Raw genomic sequence first — 19,295 nt, 5'->3', positions numbered from 1 at the left:
TTCTGACTTAACCATTTAATCTTTTTCTTTTCATTATTGAATTTCCAATGACTCCGTTCATCTTTTTGCAGCCAATTAACCACCAGCTTTGAATCCTCCTCAATTATCAAGTTCTTAATATTTAGGGAAACAGCTTTTTGGGTTCCTTCCACTGCTGACAATACCTCAGCCCGAAGAGAGTTTCCATTCCCAGCTGGTCCCGAATAAAGAACCACCACTTTACCACCCTCATATCCAAGCAACTCCCATCAAAGTTTAATTTGATGAAACCTCTCTCCGGAGGGGTCCATTCTGCAGTATTAGATGGATTAACAGGCGCAGATTCAGCAACCTCATTCCAATTGAGCATGATGTCATCAACTGAATATGAAGAAAAAAAATCCATTGTCCTCACCCAATGAGCCACCTTGATCATGATGAAGTCTGACATCTTTGCTTCTTTCTTTCTCAGTAAAAACTCTGTAATTCATTTCCTTCCACAACACCCAACAGAGCAGCCCTAGTGCATCTCCATAACATCCTAGCCCTCTTTTGTTTCTGCATTGACAATATTGTTTCTTCTCCACAGACACCTACCATATGACCCCCCCCTGCTTTGATGGATCTGTAATAAACTATTGGTTTTGGTGTCTTCAATGTAAACCAGTGGGATAGATTCATCCCAATCCCCAGTCTCCTGGATGAAGGAACAGACTGTCTGTCTATGAGGATGTTAAGTCCTGTCTTTCTATGTGGTACTCCTCCTGGTAGTTCTGAGGTTCATGGATCTGTAAAGGCAATAACATATCTCCTATGTTTTACTCTGCAATATAAAACTTAGTTTCCATCAAAGATGCTATTCATGTACTTCCACCATATTGAATGATTTTTTTTATAAGAAACGGTAACTTTCATTAAAGATAAAAAGGAGAATACAGATATCACCACCCAAAGGATGGGTGGAAAAACAGAATAAGTCTTGCAATCAAGCCCAAAGCAGTCTCCTTGAAGAAAAAATGCACATAGGAGATGTACACAGAAATTACAACTCAGAAGTTAAGTAGGGAGAGAACTATCACTAAATAAGACATCCCTGTGAAAACCAGCTTTTGCTACACCATCTGCTTCAGTGTTCAGCTCCCTGGGGATCCAACCCAGCTGTGCATTTAGGTTGAGAAGGATATCCCTTGCTTCAGTCAAAAAATGTGCTAAAGCCCATGGCCCACTGCCATGGTCAGCTAGCCACCTGATTGTATTTGAATGATATGCTAGGCTTTTGGCTTGCAAGGCTGAAACATATGTAGGCCAATAAGCCGTTCTCATGATTTCTCTTCTGTAGATTTCCAAGTTTTTGCATCCATGTTGGTACATGTCACAAGAATTGCTAATTTTGAGTGCCGCCCCCCCCCAACCAAAAGCCATTAGTTTCTTTGGTAGAGCAGGGCTATCCTGTATTGCCTTGACCAAAAAAGAATGGCCGAGGCTCACATTGGTAATTTAATATCCAACATTTTGAAGGTAGAGATCTAGGTGATCAAATCCTTGTATGCAAGGATCAAAAAATCGTTATGTATCAGGCCCTTCCCAATACGCCCCTACAGGGGTTGTATCAGGTCAGGCCCTGGTTCAGAGGGTAGCCGGGACTTAAACCGGCCCCTCTGAACCAAAATCGAAAAAAAAAGTAGAACTTAAAAAAAGGGCCGATACTAGCCAATATGCCCTACCAGCGTATCGGCCAGTATCAATACTTTGAACCTTGCTTGTATGTCACTCATTATGTATGGACATACTCCACAGTCCACAGAGTGCATAAATTCCATGACTTGAACACTTCCATGGCCCTTTAACTGTAAACCCCCTTTTAAAGTTGGATTTCCAATTCATCCTACTAGACAAGAAAGACACCATTTCTGAGATAGGGCCATTTTTTAAGCAAACTAGAGAAGGGTAGAGGTCTAGGTGATCATATACTTGTATGTGACTCATTATGTATGGACGTCCTTCACAGAGTGCTTTATGACTCGAAGAACACTTCCATGGTCCTGTAACAGTGTAACTGTAAACCCCCTTTAGACAAGAAACACACAAATTCTGAGATAGTGCCATCCTACTAGACAAGAAGCATGGGAATGGGACCAATAGATTAGGAGTCCAAATGGTATAATAAGTGAAAATTGTAGAGTATTTAAAACAAGCAGAACAAGTACAATAACCTAGTAATCATTACCTAGCCCATTATATTCTCTTTTCTAACCATTCAGTACTAAGGAGAAGTACAGATTACAGAAAAGGCAAATAGAAGAGGGGAAGAAATGTACAAGCACCTGATTAAAAAAAAAAAAACTACCAGTTTGGAATCTTGAATGCTTGCTATAATGACAATGCCTCTAGGGTTACTCCAAAGGCATGTTCAACATGTTCTATGGTTGTAAGAACCATGAATACTTATTTGTTTAATGGTATAAATAACTGGGCATAGTACAGAATCAACCATTCATTTAGGTTGTGTTCCCTACCTATTCCTTCAAACCAAACAGCCTTAATTTCCACCAATTAATCACGAGAAGACAAGCAACTTCAAGAAATGAAAACCAAGACTTCCTTTGGGAATAATCCATCAAACACCCAAGTCCACTAAAGACTGAAGTTCCCCAATGTTTGAGCCATTGAAAAGCGATGGTAACTGAATGCACAACCTCATTGATAAACAATGAAAAAAATGAAATATCTATTGCAACGCAAAAACATCAATGCATTCAGCCAAAACAGTGGTCTTCCATCAAAAAGTGGTAGAAATTATCATGCACAACAAGAACATACCAGCACAAAAAAATAAAAAATGGAGATAAGAAAGAGTCGCCTACACCTTGTAAAGTAAGATACAACATACAGGTAATTGGCATTCAATTACAACCCACATATGTTATTATCCTTCTTATCAGCAAAGAGTAATAACCTTCACTTGTTATCACGAGAACAAGGAAGCAAACTTCACCATACTTGAATGGTAATACAGACTTCAAATTGCAGTACAAAAACAAAAAACAGAAAAATAAATGAGCAATAGAAACATGTTACTGACAGTGATGCACAACCTATTATTAACCTGAAAATATTTTTCATCAAATAAGGAATGACCTGTGAAACATCAAATAATGCATACTCCCCAACTGAGCATGAACAGGTGAACAGAACACTACCTGGACGCTCCAGGTTCAATTGTTCAATAACAATCAGTTCTGCACAAGAAGCCATGCTTATATTTGTTTACTTCTTTCTCCTTTCTTTCCCTCTTTCTGTTTTTGGGGGAAGAGGACTGTGGGGATAGCATCCTGTAAATCACCCATATGTGAAGCAATATACACTACCAAAAGATGCCCTAACCAAATGAAGTATACGGAAAGAAAAGTATTCTTGGAAACAGTTGCTTCAGTTTCAAATATAAAGAGATGTATATAGATAAATACTCTAATTGCTTTAAAAAAATAGACATATTTACATTATAAACGAAGTAATGAGACTAAACAATCATAATCAAATAACCAACTAAACACTTGGAAGAAATCCCCAAAGGGGACATGAAAAGAGAAATAATGTAACACATTGTAACCATTTATTATTATTATAATATCAAGGTTTATTCATGGCTTCACAGGCTCATCATCATCTTCAATGTCCCAACTTAAATCTTCGTCATCATCTGCAACACTCAACCGCTTGCATAGATCAGCTCTATTGGTGCTGCCCCCAACAGTTTTTTTATCAAAGTTACTGCCAAGATCTTCAATTTCGTCCCATCCCAAGTCCTCTTCCTCAGGCACTGAAGGTTGGCTTGAGACAACTGAAACGTCACTGTCTTTGCAAGATTCACCATGGCCAGCCTTTCCTTCAGTTTGCTTCTCGTCAGATTTTGCAACTGACTCATCGCTATGTGATCCAGCCAGATCTGCCTTTGCTTCCGGCAACACTTTATTTTCATCAGACCCATTGTCACTAACAGATTCCACAATGTGACTTTTCTCATCAATTTCTATGTCAGATGTCTTCCCTTCCATTTCAGGAACAACATCAGAACTCCTAGACTGTGACACCTCGACATGTTTCTCCGATGCCTTGTTGTCGGCGGTACCATCCTTCAAATCCGATGCATTGGTTTCCTCCTCCTCCTCATCATCATCCACGTCCCAACTCAAATCTTCCTCCTCTTCCCCAGAAATTGCTCTCTTTACAAGATTAGCTCTAGCATCCTCCATTTGCTTGAGCTTGTGAACCCTGTAAAAGTATCGACCCCAAAATGTCTCATGATCAACAGTATTAGGAACAAGCTTGATATAGATCCCTTCCATAACACCGTTCTCGCTGCATAAGTTCTCAATTTCATTGGCCTTCTCTTCAATCAGAAACCCAGATTTCCACTTATTGAAGTCGTCCAAATCATCGGGTTCCTCGCAGTAAGTATTTAAATCGGTCTGAATTGAATGAACCTGCGCTTCAAATTTACTGTAGCGCTTTGAATTCAAAATCGGATTACTCAAATGCTGGCTATCAGAAGAATCGCTCTCCTGATCAGCAGAGAGAAGCACATCCTTACCGTGGGAAATGATCTCAGCCGTCCCGCGCCACACGGTGTTCCCTAAGTCATCAATTGCTTGCCCAACTGACTCGAGCGACTCCTGCGCAACCGACGCCCCAACCTCGATTGACGCCGGAAGATCCTTTACGGCGCGACTGGCGGCTTCACGGAGCGCCTCCGTCTCCTTCTTAAAACCAGAGCTAAATTCCTCTAGATCGCGGCGGTACGTCTGAAGAACTGATTCAGATTTTGTGGCGAAGGTTTTGATGAAGCCGCCGAAGCTCCAACCAGAAGCGGCTGAAGAAGTGGGGCTAGGGTTAGGATTTGACTCGTATTCATCCAACAGAGCTTCCCGATCTGGATCTCCTTCTTCTTGTACTTCGGATGTGCCACTAGGAGATTCCGATACCGATGAAGTCTGGTTTCTCTTGACATCCAAGGGTTCTTGATCATCCGAGAAGACAGATTTGAAAAAATCCATGGAATAAATAACAAACAATAATCTGTAGAACTAGGGATAGGATTTCAGTGAAAAATCTGTTCTTATTGAGGAACGATTCGGATGAGATCGTGACTGAGTTGAAACGAAAAAAGAGGAGAGAGAGAGAGAGGAACGAGTGATGAAGTTATCGAACGAACAACTATCTCAAGGAGATGTGCCGTGGCGTGGTGGGACAAAAATCAAAAACGTCGGTTGAAGGTGATCGGCACATGAGAGCTTCAGGATTCAGGAAGGGATAGATTGGAAATTTAGAAGAATTCGACACGTGCGCACTGTGCGATATGCGCACCCTTCCCGGTCTCTCCCTTCTACTTCAGCAGTGGGTATTTGTATATTTCAAAGGAGTCCCGATGGCGATAGGATGGGCCTCATCCCCACTCCATCATCCATCTGGCTCGACTCCAGCACCGACGCTGCCTTCCAAAGCCCGAATTAGGGGTGCAACTTGGGCTGTCACAGTTCAAGCCTGAATCGGCCCAGTTCGAAATTTTATACGGGTTAGGCTTGTATTTTTGTTCTTGGTCTGGGTTTAGATCAAAGAAATTGGACTTTCTTCTAATTTTTTGGATCAGGACTGGAAATTCTTAGGTAACTTGAATCCAACCTGAGCCCAACTCAATTATATATATTTATATATGTAAATTTTATAACTCACCCGATTTACACCACTAGCCCGAAGGCAGGCTTATCTCAATGCAATAGGAACATAACGGATCCAATGATATTGGGCTGGGCTTCCTAGAAGATATAAATGGGCAAAAGAGGGCCTGGGCCAGTTTACATATATATTTATACATATATATGTAAATTTTACAACTCACCCGATTTACACCACTAGCCCGAAGGCAGGTTTATCTCAATGCAATAGGAACATAACGGATCCAATGAAATTGGGCTGGGCTTCCCTAGAAGATATAAATGGGCAAAAGAGGGCCTGGGCCAGTCCATTTATATAATCTTGCATGCCCATTCATATAATGGGATGGGCAGCAGGTTTCTCCTGTAGTCCATATTGTTTTCCCCTTAAAATTAAATGCTTTTCGAAAAGTTTTGCCCTTATAAGCAAAATACTAGATGGTTGTAATATTTTTTTAAAACTGGCTAAATTTAATAAATATCGGTATTGTCTCATAAGTAGAAAAATTATGTTCTCTTATGAAATATGTTAGGGATGCTCAAGGTTTGGTTAACCGAACCGGTACTACCAGTTTTGGGAAAACCGGTAACTGAAACCAATTGGTTAATCTGTTGACCGGTTTGGTTAACTGTTGGTTCAGTTCGTTGGTTTTTTTATTTTTATTTTTACAATAAAAATTATAAATATATATAAAATATTATATTTTAAATAATAAATAATATATCATATATCATAAATATACATATTTATATATAATGCATATTTATTATCGGTTCGGTTAATTGTCAGTTTTTTATATTGGTTAACTGAAACTGAATTGGTACCTTCAGTTTTTTTAAAACACCTAACCGAACCCAACCAACTGGTTCGGTTAACCAATTTTTTTGTTCGATTTCGATTGGTTTTTCGGTCGGTTCGATTTTTTGGTTTTTTTTTTTTGCTCACCTCTAAAGTATGTCACCCAAAAAAAAATTCTCTTAAGTGGACGATTGAAATTATAGAGGCAAAAGCATTCAGAGCTGGTTTGATTATGGCTTGAGATCTAGGTATTTGCAAATGAATTTTTTGTACTTTAATACGCATGGATATAATATAGATGTTTATCAATACTCACTTAGCAAGATAATAGAGTGGTCTAGTGGTTCAAATATTCACATTTTATGTAGGCAACCTAGATTCAAAAATTTCTAACAACATGCTAGTTTTATCTAACCTGGGCCCCTAGTCGGCTTGGTCATACCCCCAAAACCAGATTGGGTAAAAATCAGCCAAAACCGCTAAGCTGGTCAGTTAACCCGGTGAACCAGTCTCATTTTATAAAACTAGCTTTTTTTGTGAAAAATTTTTAGCACATAAATACAAACTTCTAGAGGCCATAACTACTTAATACTCATGGATATAATATAGTTGTTTATCAGTGCTAATTTAGCAAGATATTGTGGAGCGGTCCAGTCGCTAATGGCTTAAATACTTATGTTTTATGTAGGCAACCTTTGTTATAACCCTTCTATTAGACTTAAATGGAATTAATTGAATTACGGGAAATGAAGCTAATTAATATTATAAGTGGTGTATTAAATAAGGTTAATTATAAATCAATTACAGGAAATTAAGTGTTAAATAAAATCAATTATGGCGAGTTAAATGGGCATTAGTTAGGGTAATTGAATTTGAAAAATTATACCAATAAGATATGTCAAATGATATATAATCGGATGAGACGGGTCAATGGAAAATCGAACCTCATCATTATGTTTTGGATATTTTAAAAAACTTTCAAAGCATGACCTCATTGATTTGTTAGGCTCCTAAAAATTGACTGATAGAAGGGATGATTAAAAACATCAGTAGAGGTTTTTGGAGAGGTCAAAGTTCATGGAAGGTTCAAGTATTTGTTAGGAACTTGGGCTGTATTTGGATGGGATGTAAATCAATTCAGTTTTGTATGCGTCTGGAAAGAGGGTATAATTATTATTGACGTAAAACTACACTCTGGTTTAGTTTTACGTGCGTTTGGATGGAGTGTAGTTTTACGTTGATAGTCGATGTAAAACCTCATCAACTCTAAAGTTTTACATCGATAATCGATTTTATCAATGTAAAATTTTACACTCTTCCATCCATCACTTTCTGGTTCAGTGTAAAATGTCATCAGTGTAAAAATACACTAATGACGTTTTACATTAATTCCAAACACAGCCTTATGAATATCAGGGGAGGTTTAAGTAATTTACCCATCTTCTATCTTCTATTTTGTTAGGAAAATCAGGAACATAGGTGTTTTCTCTTGCATCTTCTACTTTGGTTCTTCTGTGAGAGAGAGAGAGAGAGAGAGAGTCCGGGGTTAGTAGTTAACGTGCCTGCAATCGGAAAGGAGACAAGGATTGCCCACCATAAAATACAGCATATTATAATGCCATTGAATACAAAATGAAGACATCAGATATACGAAGAGTAATAACTCATTTTCCTTTTAACATTCATATAAGATTCCAGTAGTACTGACAGTTCTCAGAATACCCATTGCATCATATCTTGAACTCTTGTTGCAAATAAACTCCATTCATGAGTGTAGTAGATTGTACAAGGAAATCCTTGAATATAGAAAACTCTGAGACAAAAGAAGATAACAGTATGCTATTTGCACTTGCGCACTAGGAAGCAATATTTGGTAGGCAAGATATTCTCTTAATTTCCTTGATAATCAAGTCCCTTTCCTCTTCAAATTGTTCATCATCACCACCTAAAACCATGGGAGAAGACAAAAATGCATGAAGAATGATTGGAGCAAGAAAACTTACTATATTCTTTTTCCAGGGAGTGGGATAGAAGGGAAGCCAAAACGAGTCCAAATCTGCTACCAACAAGATGCTACCACATCTTCCAACATGATCTGTTTACCAAAAAACATGATCTATAGCTGCACCTGCACATCTCAAATATGACGGCCATCTCAAAGGTACAACCCTATCAATGACAACAAACAGGTGTGCTGCTATAGATCATTTGGAAGCTGTGTTGGTGGCGTCTTGTTGGTAGCATATTCAGATTTTCCAAAGCAGTGGTAGTTCAGGCCTAATGGCCCCACACCGCTCCAGATCTGTTACTCACAAACTGTTCCCACATCCCTACCCACAACAGCACACCGTGTATAGGGAACATCTTCCCATGAATGACAAGGAAGATATCCCCAATGCACAGCTGTGATGTTCCGTGGGTAGAGATGTAGGAACAGCTGTGGGTAGCAAATTCGAGCTTACAGTGCACATGTGCCATGTATTTTTTTTATTGGTCCGTACCAAGTAATGCATTCCTTCAGTTTAAGGCATTACGTATCCTAAATTTCCACAATCTTCACAACGTTAGAAACGTACCTCTGCCAACAGAAAGATTGTGGAGGAGCTCAAGTAGCTTTTCATGGTTCTTTGCTAAGATTTGGATTATTTCCAATGGTTTGTTTGGATTAGCAACAAAGACCTAAACAAAAAGGAAAAAGTGGATAGAATATACTTAAATTTTTTTATCAGTGATAAGGTAACATTTAAAAAAAATATATTAGCATGAATTGAATAGCAGTGGTTTATAATAAAGTTACCAGTTCCTGGTATATAATTATCTAAGCACCCATTCGATCAAAAGTTCCATTCACGGGATAGGGTATCTTAAAAATACAACAAAGCATGTGATCCTTTCATAACTTATTTCACAGGATATATGCATATCTTTTTGCACATTGTATGGTGGAAGCCTCATGCCTAGAAATATACGGCACATTCTGCACAACTTGTGATGCCTTAAATGAACGTGAGGTACTATTTAAGCCATCCATGTGCAAGGCAACATAGAGGCCCTCATAATCTTATTTCATACACTAAATCCTAGTTATCCACCACCACAAAACCTGAAAATATTGGAGTTTCAGAATTTGAAGAGCAAAAAAATGGGAAAATGTTACAGATAGCATTCAATGTGCTGCTTACTTCGAGGGCATATTGCAAAACAAATTTACAAGGAAAATCAAGTATTATAGTAATACAAAAAGATAGTATTTGATATACTATTTACTTTAAGGACAAAAAAAATATTGAGAAGAAACCATAATAACACCAATGAATTGAATGGGAAAAACCATCCTTAGAGAAATCAGGGTGGAAAGACCCATTACAATAGGATGTATACAAGGAATGTATGGCATGAAACTAAAAAATGTGGAACAGCAACCCAAAAAGAAACCAGCCTTGCAAGAGCAGAGAAAAATCGTTTTCAGAAAAACCATAACCCACTGGATACTCCATAAATTTATTTTTTTGAAAAAATGGGAATTGATATAATATGCAATGAACAATTATTGCTCTCCTTGGCACTGTCCATGGCTAACATTGTCAAACTTAACTTTTACAGATACAGCCTAGGGAACCCAGGAAATTCAGGAATTGGAGGTCTTCAGGGACTATGAAGAACAGATAAACGTTTTATTTTCAGGCCCCATTGGTGTTGGAGATTCAACTAAGGCAGAAATTATGGCTATCTTGCAAGTTATGAAAATGGCCAAAGTTTTGAACTTTAGGAATCTCATGGTGAAAGGAGACTCACACACAACAGTCAGATGGTAAAGAAACAGCTGGACTGACTCTTGGAAATATAGACATCTCCTAAGAGAGATTGATCAACTAGTGGAGGCACTGAACACAAATTACATGTGGGGTCTGTCAACTTCTTGGTATATAGGTTGACAAAGAAGGATGCATCCAGAACTCAGCTTTTTTAGGGTGGGTAGAAAATGCTACGCCAATACAAGGGGTGCTAGGTGCATTTCTGTATATACACTATCAGATAATAAAAGTTTCAGTTACAGATAAAAAAAGTAATACAATACTATATAAAACACTGCATATTCTCTTTATTATTAATAAAATTTCTTCAGCTTACTGATAAAAAACCATGTCCCGCACTGGACCCAAACCCATGAGACAACCAACAATGTCCAACAAATAGGATTTGACACCAAAATAAAATGAATGAACCCTAACCTATACAGGCAGCACACCCCACAAACAGACCTCAAACAACATCTACTTGATTTTCTTTTTTGAAAAAAGATAATTAAGTTAAATGGTTTGCATGACTTTCTCTCTCGAAGTCATTGTTTCTGTGATCATATCATATTATGCTTTTATCATATAATAGTAAATGTACATGTACTTCTGTACCCTTCCTCATTTTAGCATATTGTGTTTTCCTTATAAAATGGCAACTGATGAGGCTTAAGCCTCATTCCTCAGAGCTTATACCTCACATATCTAAAGGTCCTGGTTCCTTTCCATCATGTAGCAATTGGCAATTGAATCAAACAGAATTAGACTGTTCAAAATCTTGCAACAGGTTAAAGGCATTAAAATGATGCTCGCAGAGGGAGTGGGACCTACCACTCTAATCTCTCAAATGGTAGCTCTCTCAAGTTATAGTTCCTAATTGCCTGATATGCCATGTTTTTGTTCCAAATGGTCCATGAAGGAAAAGGCTAGCAGTCCAATAAATGTGTGTATATATTGTTATAAAAAGCCAAGGCTTTTGGAAGTTTTGGCTGAGGGAAAAGGGATTTTCTCTTCCTCTGTATGTTCAAATTAACAGTTACTTCCACACTTAATTCCTGTAGAGAACATTGATGTGGGCCCCACAGCTGTGGTCCCACTCTGTCCGTAGGGTAGAATGTATTTAGTCACAGCTGTGGTTGTTTTGCTATTCTGTTATTTCTAGTTTCAGTTTTATATTGTTTGTTATTTGTTAGCAGTTATGATGTAAACACCAAGGGCAGATATGTCCTTTCATGTAACTAGCATAACCTATATATATTAACTTAAAGTGGCGGCGACAGAATATTGGCATTCTGTTCTTCTCCTCAAAATCTGTGTTCTACTACTCTTTCACCACTCTTTCTTCTACTCCTTCACTTTCTCTTCTCATCGAACCTGAAATCTCTTAGTGGTCAAGACTGAATAACAGTCTTGAAAACCTACATGGTATCAGAGCCAAGTTAGGGTTTTTCATGTGAGTCTAATACCAGACGACCACATGAGAATTCGCTAGGACTGAAAGCTGAAAAAGAGGAGTTCGCAGACTGATTCTTGGAGATCGCCAGAGGTGCTAGCAGCTGTTGGAAACTTGCTAGGGTTGCAGAGTGTTGGTGGTCAGGAAGGATCAGAGAAGACTAGGGTTCAGGTAACCCTAGAAGGCAGCGAACTAATTTTTCCTTGTAAGTTGTTTACTTTTTAAGAGAAGTTCTATCAGAGAAGATAGGTTGACCTATCTGGAGGGGAAGCCGAACCATTCTAGTTCTTTCTCTCTTCGATTCACTAGGGTTTTACAGCAAACCCTGGCCGAACTGTGTTTCTCTCTACTCTAGGGTTTGAAAGTGAACTGCGGCAAGCCCTAGTGTTTGACTGAACCTTGTGATCTACCTAGAGCTACTCTTAAGTTTATTGGTAGGTCTGATCAGATTCTAGGGTTTCTTATTAACCCTACTGCAAGTTCATCTATATAATTTGGACTGTGCGACTGAATTGCTTCCTTTCAGGACCGATTAAAACCCTACTGTAAGCTCATCTATATAGTTTGGACTGTGTGACTGAATTGCTTCCTTTCAGGACTGATTAAAACCCTAACTTTCCTTAGCATATCAGTTTTTTCAAAGCTGTTCTCAGAGTTCTAAGGGAGTTAGAGATCTACGAACAGCTACTGCTGTGTTGGCTAGTTGGATTCAGATCAGAATTATTTCGGTTTTGTGCACATACACTGAGAATACAGATCAGGCCTATACTGTTTTGATTGTGATTGGTGATTCAAGTGCTATTTTGAGACTTGACAGAAATGGAGTCTAAAATTCAGGCAGAAGGCAGTCTTGGGAACATCAGTTATGGTGGTATTTTTGAGATGGGTGGTCAGATTACGACCGTAAAGTTTGATGGATCAAACTATTTGGAATGGGCCCAATCGGCCATGATGGCTATTGGTGGAAGAGGTAAATTAGGGTACCTCTTGGGAGATATGAAAGAACCTTCCAAGGGAGACCCGACATATACCAAGTGGATGCAAGAAAACTATTTGGTTATGACATGGCTATGTAATTCTATGCAGCCTCATATTAGCCGGAATTATTTGTGAGCAAAGACAGCTAAAGAGATATGGGATGTTATGAAAGAAACTTACTCCCAACCCCTTAATGTTGCCAGAGCATATGAATTGAAATGTGAAGTGAACACCCTTAAACAAGGAGAGAAACCGGTGTCGGTCTACTTCTCTACCTTGAAGTCCCTGTGGCATGAGATTGATCACTTAGAGACTCTTGAGTGGGAGAGTCCCAAAGATGCTCAGACCCATAGAAAGCACATCGAGACAAACAGAGTGTTTGAGTTCCTGGCGGGACTAGACTCAAAATATGATATTGTGAGGTAGCAGATTTTGACTAGAGACAGTGTGACTCTCTCTCAGGCTTACTCATTTGTACACAGTGAAGAGACCAGAAGGAAGGTTATGATGCAACCCACATCAGCCTTTGTAGCGGCTACACCAAAATCAGGGGGTGATTCAGAGAAGGACAGGAGGAAGGAAGACAAGAAGGATGTAGTATGTGAACATTGTAAGAAACCCAAACATACAAAAGAGACATGTTGGAAACTGCATCCCCACTTGGTTTTCTGTGAAGTTAAGAAATAAGAAGGGCACTGCTCATGTAGCCATGAACACTAATTCAGCACCCTCATCTGGCACAAAAGGAACATCTTTGAAGACCTTAGCTGCAGTTCGGGCTGCCCTAATACAGCTAGAAAAGGAGGTTGGAAATTCAGCTCAGCCACCGCAGCCTCCATCAGCCTCTGTCACATCTGCCTTCGCCCATTCAGGTACTCGAGCTTCAACCTATCATGCCTCAGCTCCAGGTACTACTAAACCTTATTGGGTAATAGACACAGGTGCATCTGATCACATGACTAGCTTGCCTTCATTGTTTACTACTTACCATTTGTCTTCTGGTAGGGATAAGGTATCTATTGCTGATGGCTCCCTGGTTCCTATTTCTGGGAAGGGTGACATCAAGCTTTCAGATACTATCTCCCTATCATCTGTTTTGCATGTTCCTAAGCTTGATACTAAACTTCTTTCAGTCAGTAGTATTACCAAGCATATGAACTGCTCAGTAACCTTCTTCCCTGACCGATGTGTTTTTCAGGACTTAGAGACGCAGAAGGTGATTGGGACTGGCCGTGAGACGAATGGGATCTATCTGCTCGGAGAGCGGTTTCGTCAGGGAGAGTCAGTAGAGAAGTTGTCTTTTGTTTCTCAGAGTGTGAGTCCGGTTATGATTTGGCATAACCGATTAGGTCATTTGTCTTTTCGAACTTTACAGAGTCTGTTTCCTACTTTATTTGGAGTCTATGAGTTGTCTCAACTACTGTGTGAAGGTTGTGAGTTTGCTAAGCATTGTAGAAAGCCTTATTTATTGAGTAATAAAAGGAGTGATAATTCTTTTGATATTGCGCATACTGACATTTGGGGGACCTATCATATCCCTTCCATGGGTGGGTACAGATATTTTTTGTTATTTGTTGATGACCATACCCGTTTTTCTTGGGTTTATCTCATGCGTTCACGAGATGAGGTACCTTCCCTGACCCAAAATTTTCACCAAATGATCCTAACCCAGTTTGATGCCAAGATCAAAGTTCTTAGATCTGATAACGCAAAGGAATACTTTGCTAAATCATTGACATCTTATCTTCTTCATCATGGAGTTATCCACCAGAGCTCTTGCCCTCATACACCTCAGCAGAATGGAGTTGCCGAGAGGAAGAATAGGCACATTTTGGAAGTGGCTAGAAGCCTCATGTTTACTTCCAATGTCCCTATTCGCTTCTGAGGGGATGCTATCCTCACGGCAGTATACCTTATTAATCGGGTCCCTTCCAAGGTCCTTCCAGTTTGATATGCTATCTTCACGGCAGGTTGATCCTGATCATCAGCAGTCCAGACCAACTCTAATCTCATATGCAGCTCCAGGTCCAGATACTTCAGTCCCAGAGCCCACAAAGACTTCTCCTACAGATGATCTTGACCTTCCAATTGTAGTCCGTAAAGGGAAACGACATTGTACCACATCCACAGCCCACTGTACTTCCCATTTTTTATCCTATGATTGCCTATCTCCTACCTACAGGTCCTACCTTAGCTCCATTTCCAATGTCCCTATTCCAAGAACAGTGCAAGAAGCCCTATCCATCCCTGAATGGAAAGATGCAATGCAAGTTGAGATGGATGCCCTGTTGAAAAACAACACCTGGGAGGTAGTTGATTTGCCAAAAGGAAAGAAACCAATTGGATGCAGATGGATATTTACGGTGAAGCATAATGCAGATGGATCTATTGAGAGGTATAAAGCTCGGTTAGTTGCAAGAGGGTTTACACAGACTTATGGCATAGATTACTTGGAGACATTTGCACAGGTAGCCAAGATGACTACTATTCGAGTTCTATTGTCCCTTGCAGCAAGTCACACTTGGCCTTTATACCAAATGGACGTGAAAAATGCCTTTCTGAATGGAGATCTGCAGGAAGAAGTTTACATGTGTTTGCCTCCTGGATTCTATGATGCAGAAATAGGTAAGAAGGTCTTCCGGCTCAACAAGGCTTTGTATGGTTTGGAACAGTCACCTAGGGCTTGGTTCAATAGATTCAGACTAGCACTTGTGAAGTTTGGATATGTACAGGCCCAGTCAGATCATACCCTATTTATCAAGAGGGTGGAGTCCTCTTTGACACTATTGGCCGTATATGTTGATGATATTGTGGTCACAGGGAATGATAGCCATGAGATTGAGTCTCTTAAACAACTTCTTCAACAAGAATTTAAGGTGAAGGACCTTGGTGTACTCTGGTATTTTTTGGGTATTGAGGTTGCTACATCCAAACAGGGGATCTTTATATCTCAGAGGAAATATGTCCTAGACCTATTGGAAGAAACTGGAAAGTTAGGTGTCAAGCCTGCAGATACACCAATTGAACAGAATCACAAGATTAGTGCTGAGAGTGGGGAGCTTCTTGAAGACAAAGTTATGTTCCAGCAACTGGTAGGAAAGCTCCTATATCTCTGCCTCACTCGGCCAGATATTATTTGTGCTGTTAGTGTTGTCAGCCAGTGCATGCATTCTCCTAGAACCACACATCTTCTTGCGGCAAAAAGAATCCTATCCTACTTGAAGAGATGCCCAGGTAAGGGTATACTTTTCAAGAACAACAATCACATGAAGGTGGAGGTCTATACTGATGCAGATTGGGCTGGGAGTGTTGATGACAAAAGGTCTACCTCTGGATATTGTGCCCTTGTGGGAGGAAACCTTGCCTCCTGGAGAAGTAAGAAACAAAGTGTTGTCTCCCGGTCAAGTGCTGAAGCAGAATACAGGTTCATGGCCAATGGAGTGGCTGAAATCCTATGGCTAAGATCTCTACTTGAGGTGTTGGGTATTGAGTATGAGAAGCCCCTGATGTTGTACTGTGATAATCAAGCCGCCATTAATGTAGCACATAATCCAGTACAGCATGACAGAACCAAACACATTGAAGTTGACCGCCATTTTGTGTGAGAGAGGGTCTCATCTCAAGAAGTATGCCTCCCTTACATCACATCCAGTATGCAACTAGCAAACATCCTCACTAAAGCCGTATCAAGAAAGAAGCTAGAGGCGGATCTATCCAAGTTGGGAATGATGAACATATACTCCCAACTTGAGGGGGAGTGTAGAGAACATTGATGTGGGCCCCACAGCTGTGGTCCCACTCTGTCTGTAGGGTAGAATGTATTTAGTCACGGCTGTGGTTATTTTGCCATTCTGTTATTTCTAGTTTCAGTTTTATATTGTTTGTTATTTGTTAGCAGTTATGATGTAAACACCAAGGGCAGATATGTCCTTTCATGTAACTAGCATAACCTATATATATTAACTTAAAGTGGCGGCGGCAGAATATTGACATTCTGTTCTTCTCCTCAAAATCTGTGTTCTACTGCTCTTTCACCACTCTTTCTTCTACTTTTTCACTTTCTCTTCTCATCGAACCTGAAATCTCTTAGTGGTCAAGACTGAATAGCAGTCTTGAAAACCGACAATTCCTGCTAAATATTTCTTGAAAGTAAAACTAACTTGGATGAACCAGAAAATGCCATGCACTACAGCACTTAAAAGATAAGAAAATACAGCACCTTGAAAATGTGGAAAGCTGATATCTGGATATTTTTGCTTGAATCCTACATGAACTGAAAATTGTTAGAAAACACCAAAAAAAGAAAAAAAAAGAACAAATAAATTACAAGAACTTAGGAGGTGCTTGATAACGGCTAAAATGGTTGAACTAAATGATTATTGTTTTGTCATTTATTGGATAAAATAATTCATCATCATATTCTCAATCTCTCATACTACTCTACTCTCGTACTTTCAATTCTTTTTTTTTTTTTAATTTCAACAAGGAGGCTTGATCAAGTGTCGCAAGTTGAAGTTGGCAATTTGGGAAACTTAAAAGCTTTGCATTCAAGTTGAAATACTAAACCGGCAGACCAAGCTCCGAGGATTGAAGTACAATTACCGGGTTAGTTGGGATTTTTATAAATTTTAGATTTTAATATTTATTAAAATTGCCAATTCCTCTTAGGCCCTCTCTAAAATCCAATATGATGATGGCTCTAGTAATTCTAAGGTACCAAGAAAGAAAACCAGCGACAGAAATATTTTACCATCAAGGATGTAGCGGGAAAAGGCATGAGAGCAGTTTGCAATAAATGTAAAAATGATTTTTGCCATCAAAGTAGTGTTGACATTGGCCATTTGAAAAGACATATATCAAAATGTTAGATGTCCAACGTATGAAATTTTAATATTTTAGCCTGGTGGAAAGAACATGAAAATAATTATCCTATGCTTGCCACTATGGCATATGATCTACTAACCCCTCCAATATCCAAATTAGCATCAAAATTTTGTTTTAGTGCAAGAAACAAGATGCTAGATGAGAGCAGGAGCCAGATGACAAATGAAACATTGGAGAAGTGCATTTGTTTGAAGATTAGTTGGATGCGAAAGATAAACTAGACGTCATCCAATGTATTACTAGAAGAAGAGGAAAGTGGGACTTGAAGATTTTTTTTTTTAGATTATTGCAAATTTTGAGATTTTCAATTTTATTTGTACCTTGTAAGTTATTTGTAATTTTTTTTCAATTCCATTGCAAATTTTTATTTTCTATTTTGTTATAGAATTTTATCAATTTCATTGTAAATTTTTTTCAATTTTATTCAATCATTTTATATTTTTCTTGTATGAATTGATTATTCATATGGAATAAAATTTTAAGATGAGCTTAAATTGTTGTTACAATCATTGAATTTGTCATTTTTTTCCTTCAAATTTTCATTATTTTTTGAGTATTTGATTTTTTAAGTGAAAGCAAAAAATGAAAGAAAGTGAAATAGTACGGGTTGGCCCGGCCTGACCCAAGGCCCGTGAGCCACAAGCCCAGGCTTGTGTTGGGCACCACTCCCAACCTACGCGGTCCATATCGGACCGGCACAGCCCGTTATAATGCAAGCAGTTTCAGCAAGGGGTCATGTTTTCCTATATTGTTTTTTTATTTTTCATTGTCTTCACTCTACTTATTCCCTATGATTTTTATATAATAAAGCTCTTTCATCTTGCTACTGACATCTTTTCTCATTCCCTAGTGTGTTTCACTTTATACACTAACTGAAGTTACACCATATGGCAATTAAGTCCTTTAAATTTATTTTGCTAGGCCAGCCACTTCATGCAAAAAATGCTGAAGATGATGCTAGTAACTAATCAGTCCACTCCTCCCAAGAGAGAGCCAGGTAACCATGACCAACTTTAGGTAATGGCCCCTAGATTGAGTTGTTCATATAACTTGCTTGAAGCTCCACTTTTTTCCAACAGTAGTACTGAAGTTTGCACTGATTCTCCTGCATTTAATTTTTTTTATTTCATTTTTTTGTGCATTAAATGCAAAAGACTTATGAGCATGCATATAAACTCTTTGTGTGAATGTCTATATAAAGTGACAAGTTGCCAGATTTGAACAATTTATTCCATTAAAATAGTTGGTCATGCAAATATATGCATAAGGACCCCCAACCATCAACCCCATCCTGAGGAGCTAGTCATGCAAGTGAAAAAAAAGAAAAAATCCAGAAACAATCCAATATCAAGGGCAACATGTCATTTCATTACCTTCAGCAATGTCATCATGATTTTCAGATACCGAACTTCTGTGATGTAACGCTTCATTATATGGGAATTTGGAGACTCCAAAAGAAATTCTGAAAGAAGCTAAAAATGCAATCATCAAAGTATCATAAGCCTTGTTATCCAAATATAGTAGCAAATAAATATAAAAGAAAAAAACAGCCACAACTAACCTTCAATGACTGCCTTCTTGTCACATAATTTTTGGATGTTAGAAGACTTTCATATTGCTCAAAGAACTGGAACATCATTGACTAGTTAGATTATACAAGAGAAAAGAAAGAATGGGAAGAAGAAAATCATTCT

The 19,295-nt window shown here is 38.8% G+C and overlaps 2 protein-coding genes across 3 annotated transcripts in view; both read right to left on the bottom strand.

The window, feature by feature from the left end:
* Positions 1-3,435: 3,435 nt before the first annotated feature.
* On the bottom strand, positions 3,436-5,386 carry LOC148861741 (BSD domain-containing protein). The gene has a single exon (XM_088941813.1). The coding sequence runs from the start codon at positions 5,031-5,033 to the stop codon at positions 3,621-3,623; it is 1,413 nt and encodes a 470-aa protein (XP_088797939.1). The 5' UTR covers positions 5,034-5,386; the 3' UTR covers positions 3,436-3,620.
* A 2,751-nt stretch (positions 5,387-8,137) lies between these two features.
* LOC148861740 (uncharacterized) overlaps positions 8,138-19,295 on the bottom strand; it is a 30,202-nt gene continuing 19,044 nt past the window's right edge. For both annotated transcript variants that reach the window (XM_088940881.1, XM_088940882.1), the window contains 5 exons: positions 19,163-19,228; positions 18,975-19,073; positions 16,937-16,981; positions 9,066-9,168; positions 8,138-8,434 (listed from right to left, as the gene is read on the bottom strand). In XM_088940881.1, coding sequence (XP_088797007.1) covers positions 8,346-8,434; positions 9,066-9,168; positions 16,937-16,981; positions 18,975-19,073; positions 19,163-19,228 — 402 coding nt within the window. In that variant the 3' untranslated portion in view covers positions 8,138-8,345. The remainder of the gene's footprint in view (positions 8,435-9,065; positions 9,169-16,936; positions 16,982-18,974; positions 19,074-19,162; positions 19,229-19,295) is intronic.

Source organism: Nelumbo lutea, chromosome 4 (genome assembly GCF_056320005.1).
Source record: "Nelumbo lutea isolate HS-2025 chromosome 4, American lotus-T2T, whole genome shotgun sequence".
NCBI classification, from domain to species: Eukaryota; Viridiplantae; Streptophyta; class Magnoliopsida; order Proteales; family Nelumbonaceae; genus Nelumbo; species Nelumbo lutea.
Note: the sequence above shows the minus strand (reverse complement) of the source record. Positions and strands in the feature narration are given on the sequence as shown.

Coding starts and splice junctions, on each gene's coding strand:
- LOC148861741 (XM_088941813.1), bottom strand. CDS start 5,033: ATGGATTTTTTCAAATCTGTCTTCTCGGATGATCAAGAACCCTTGGAT.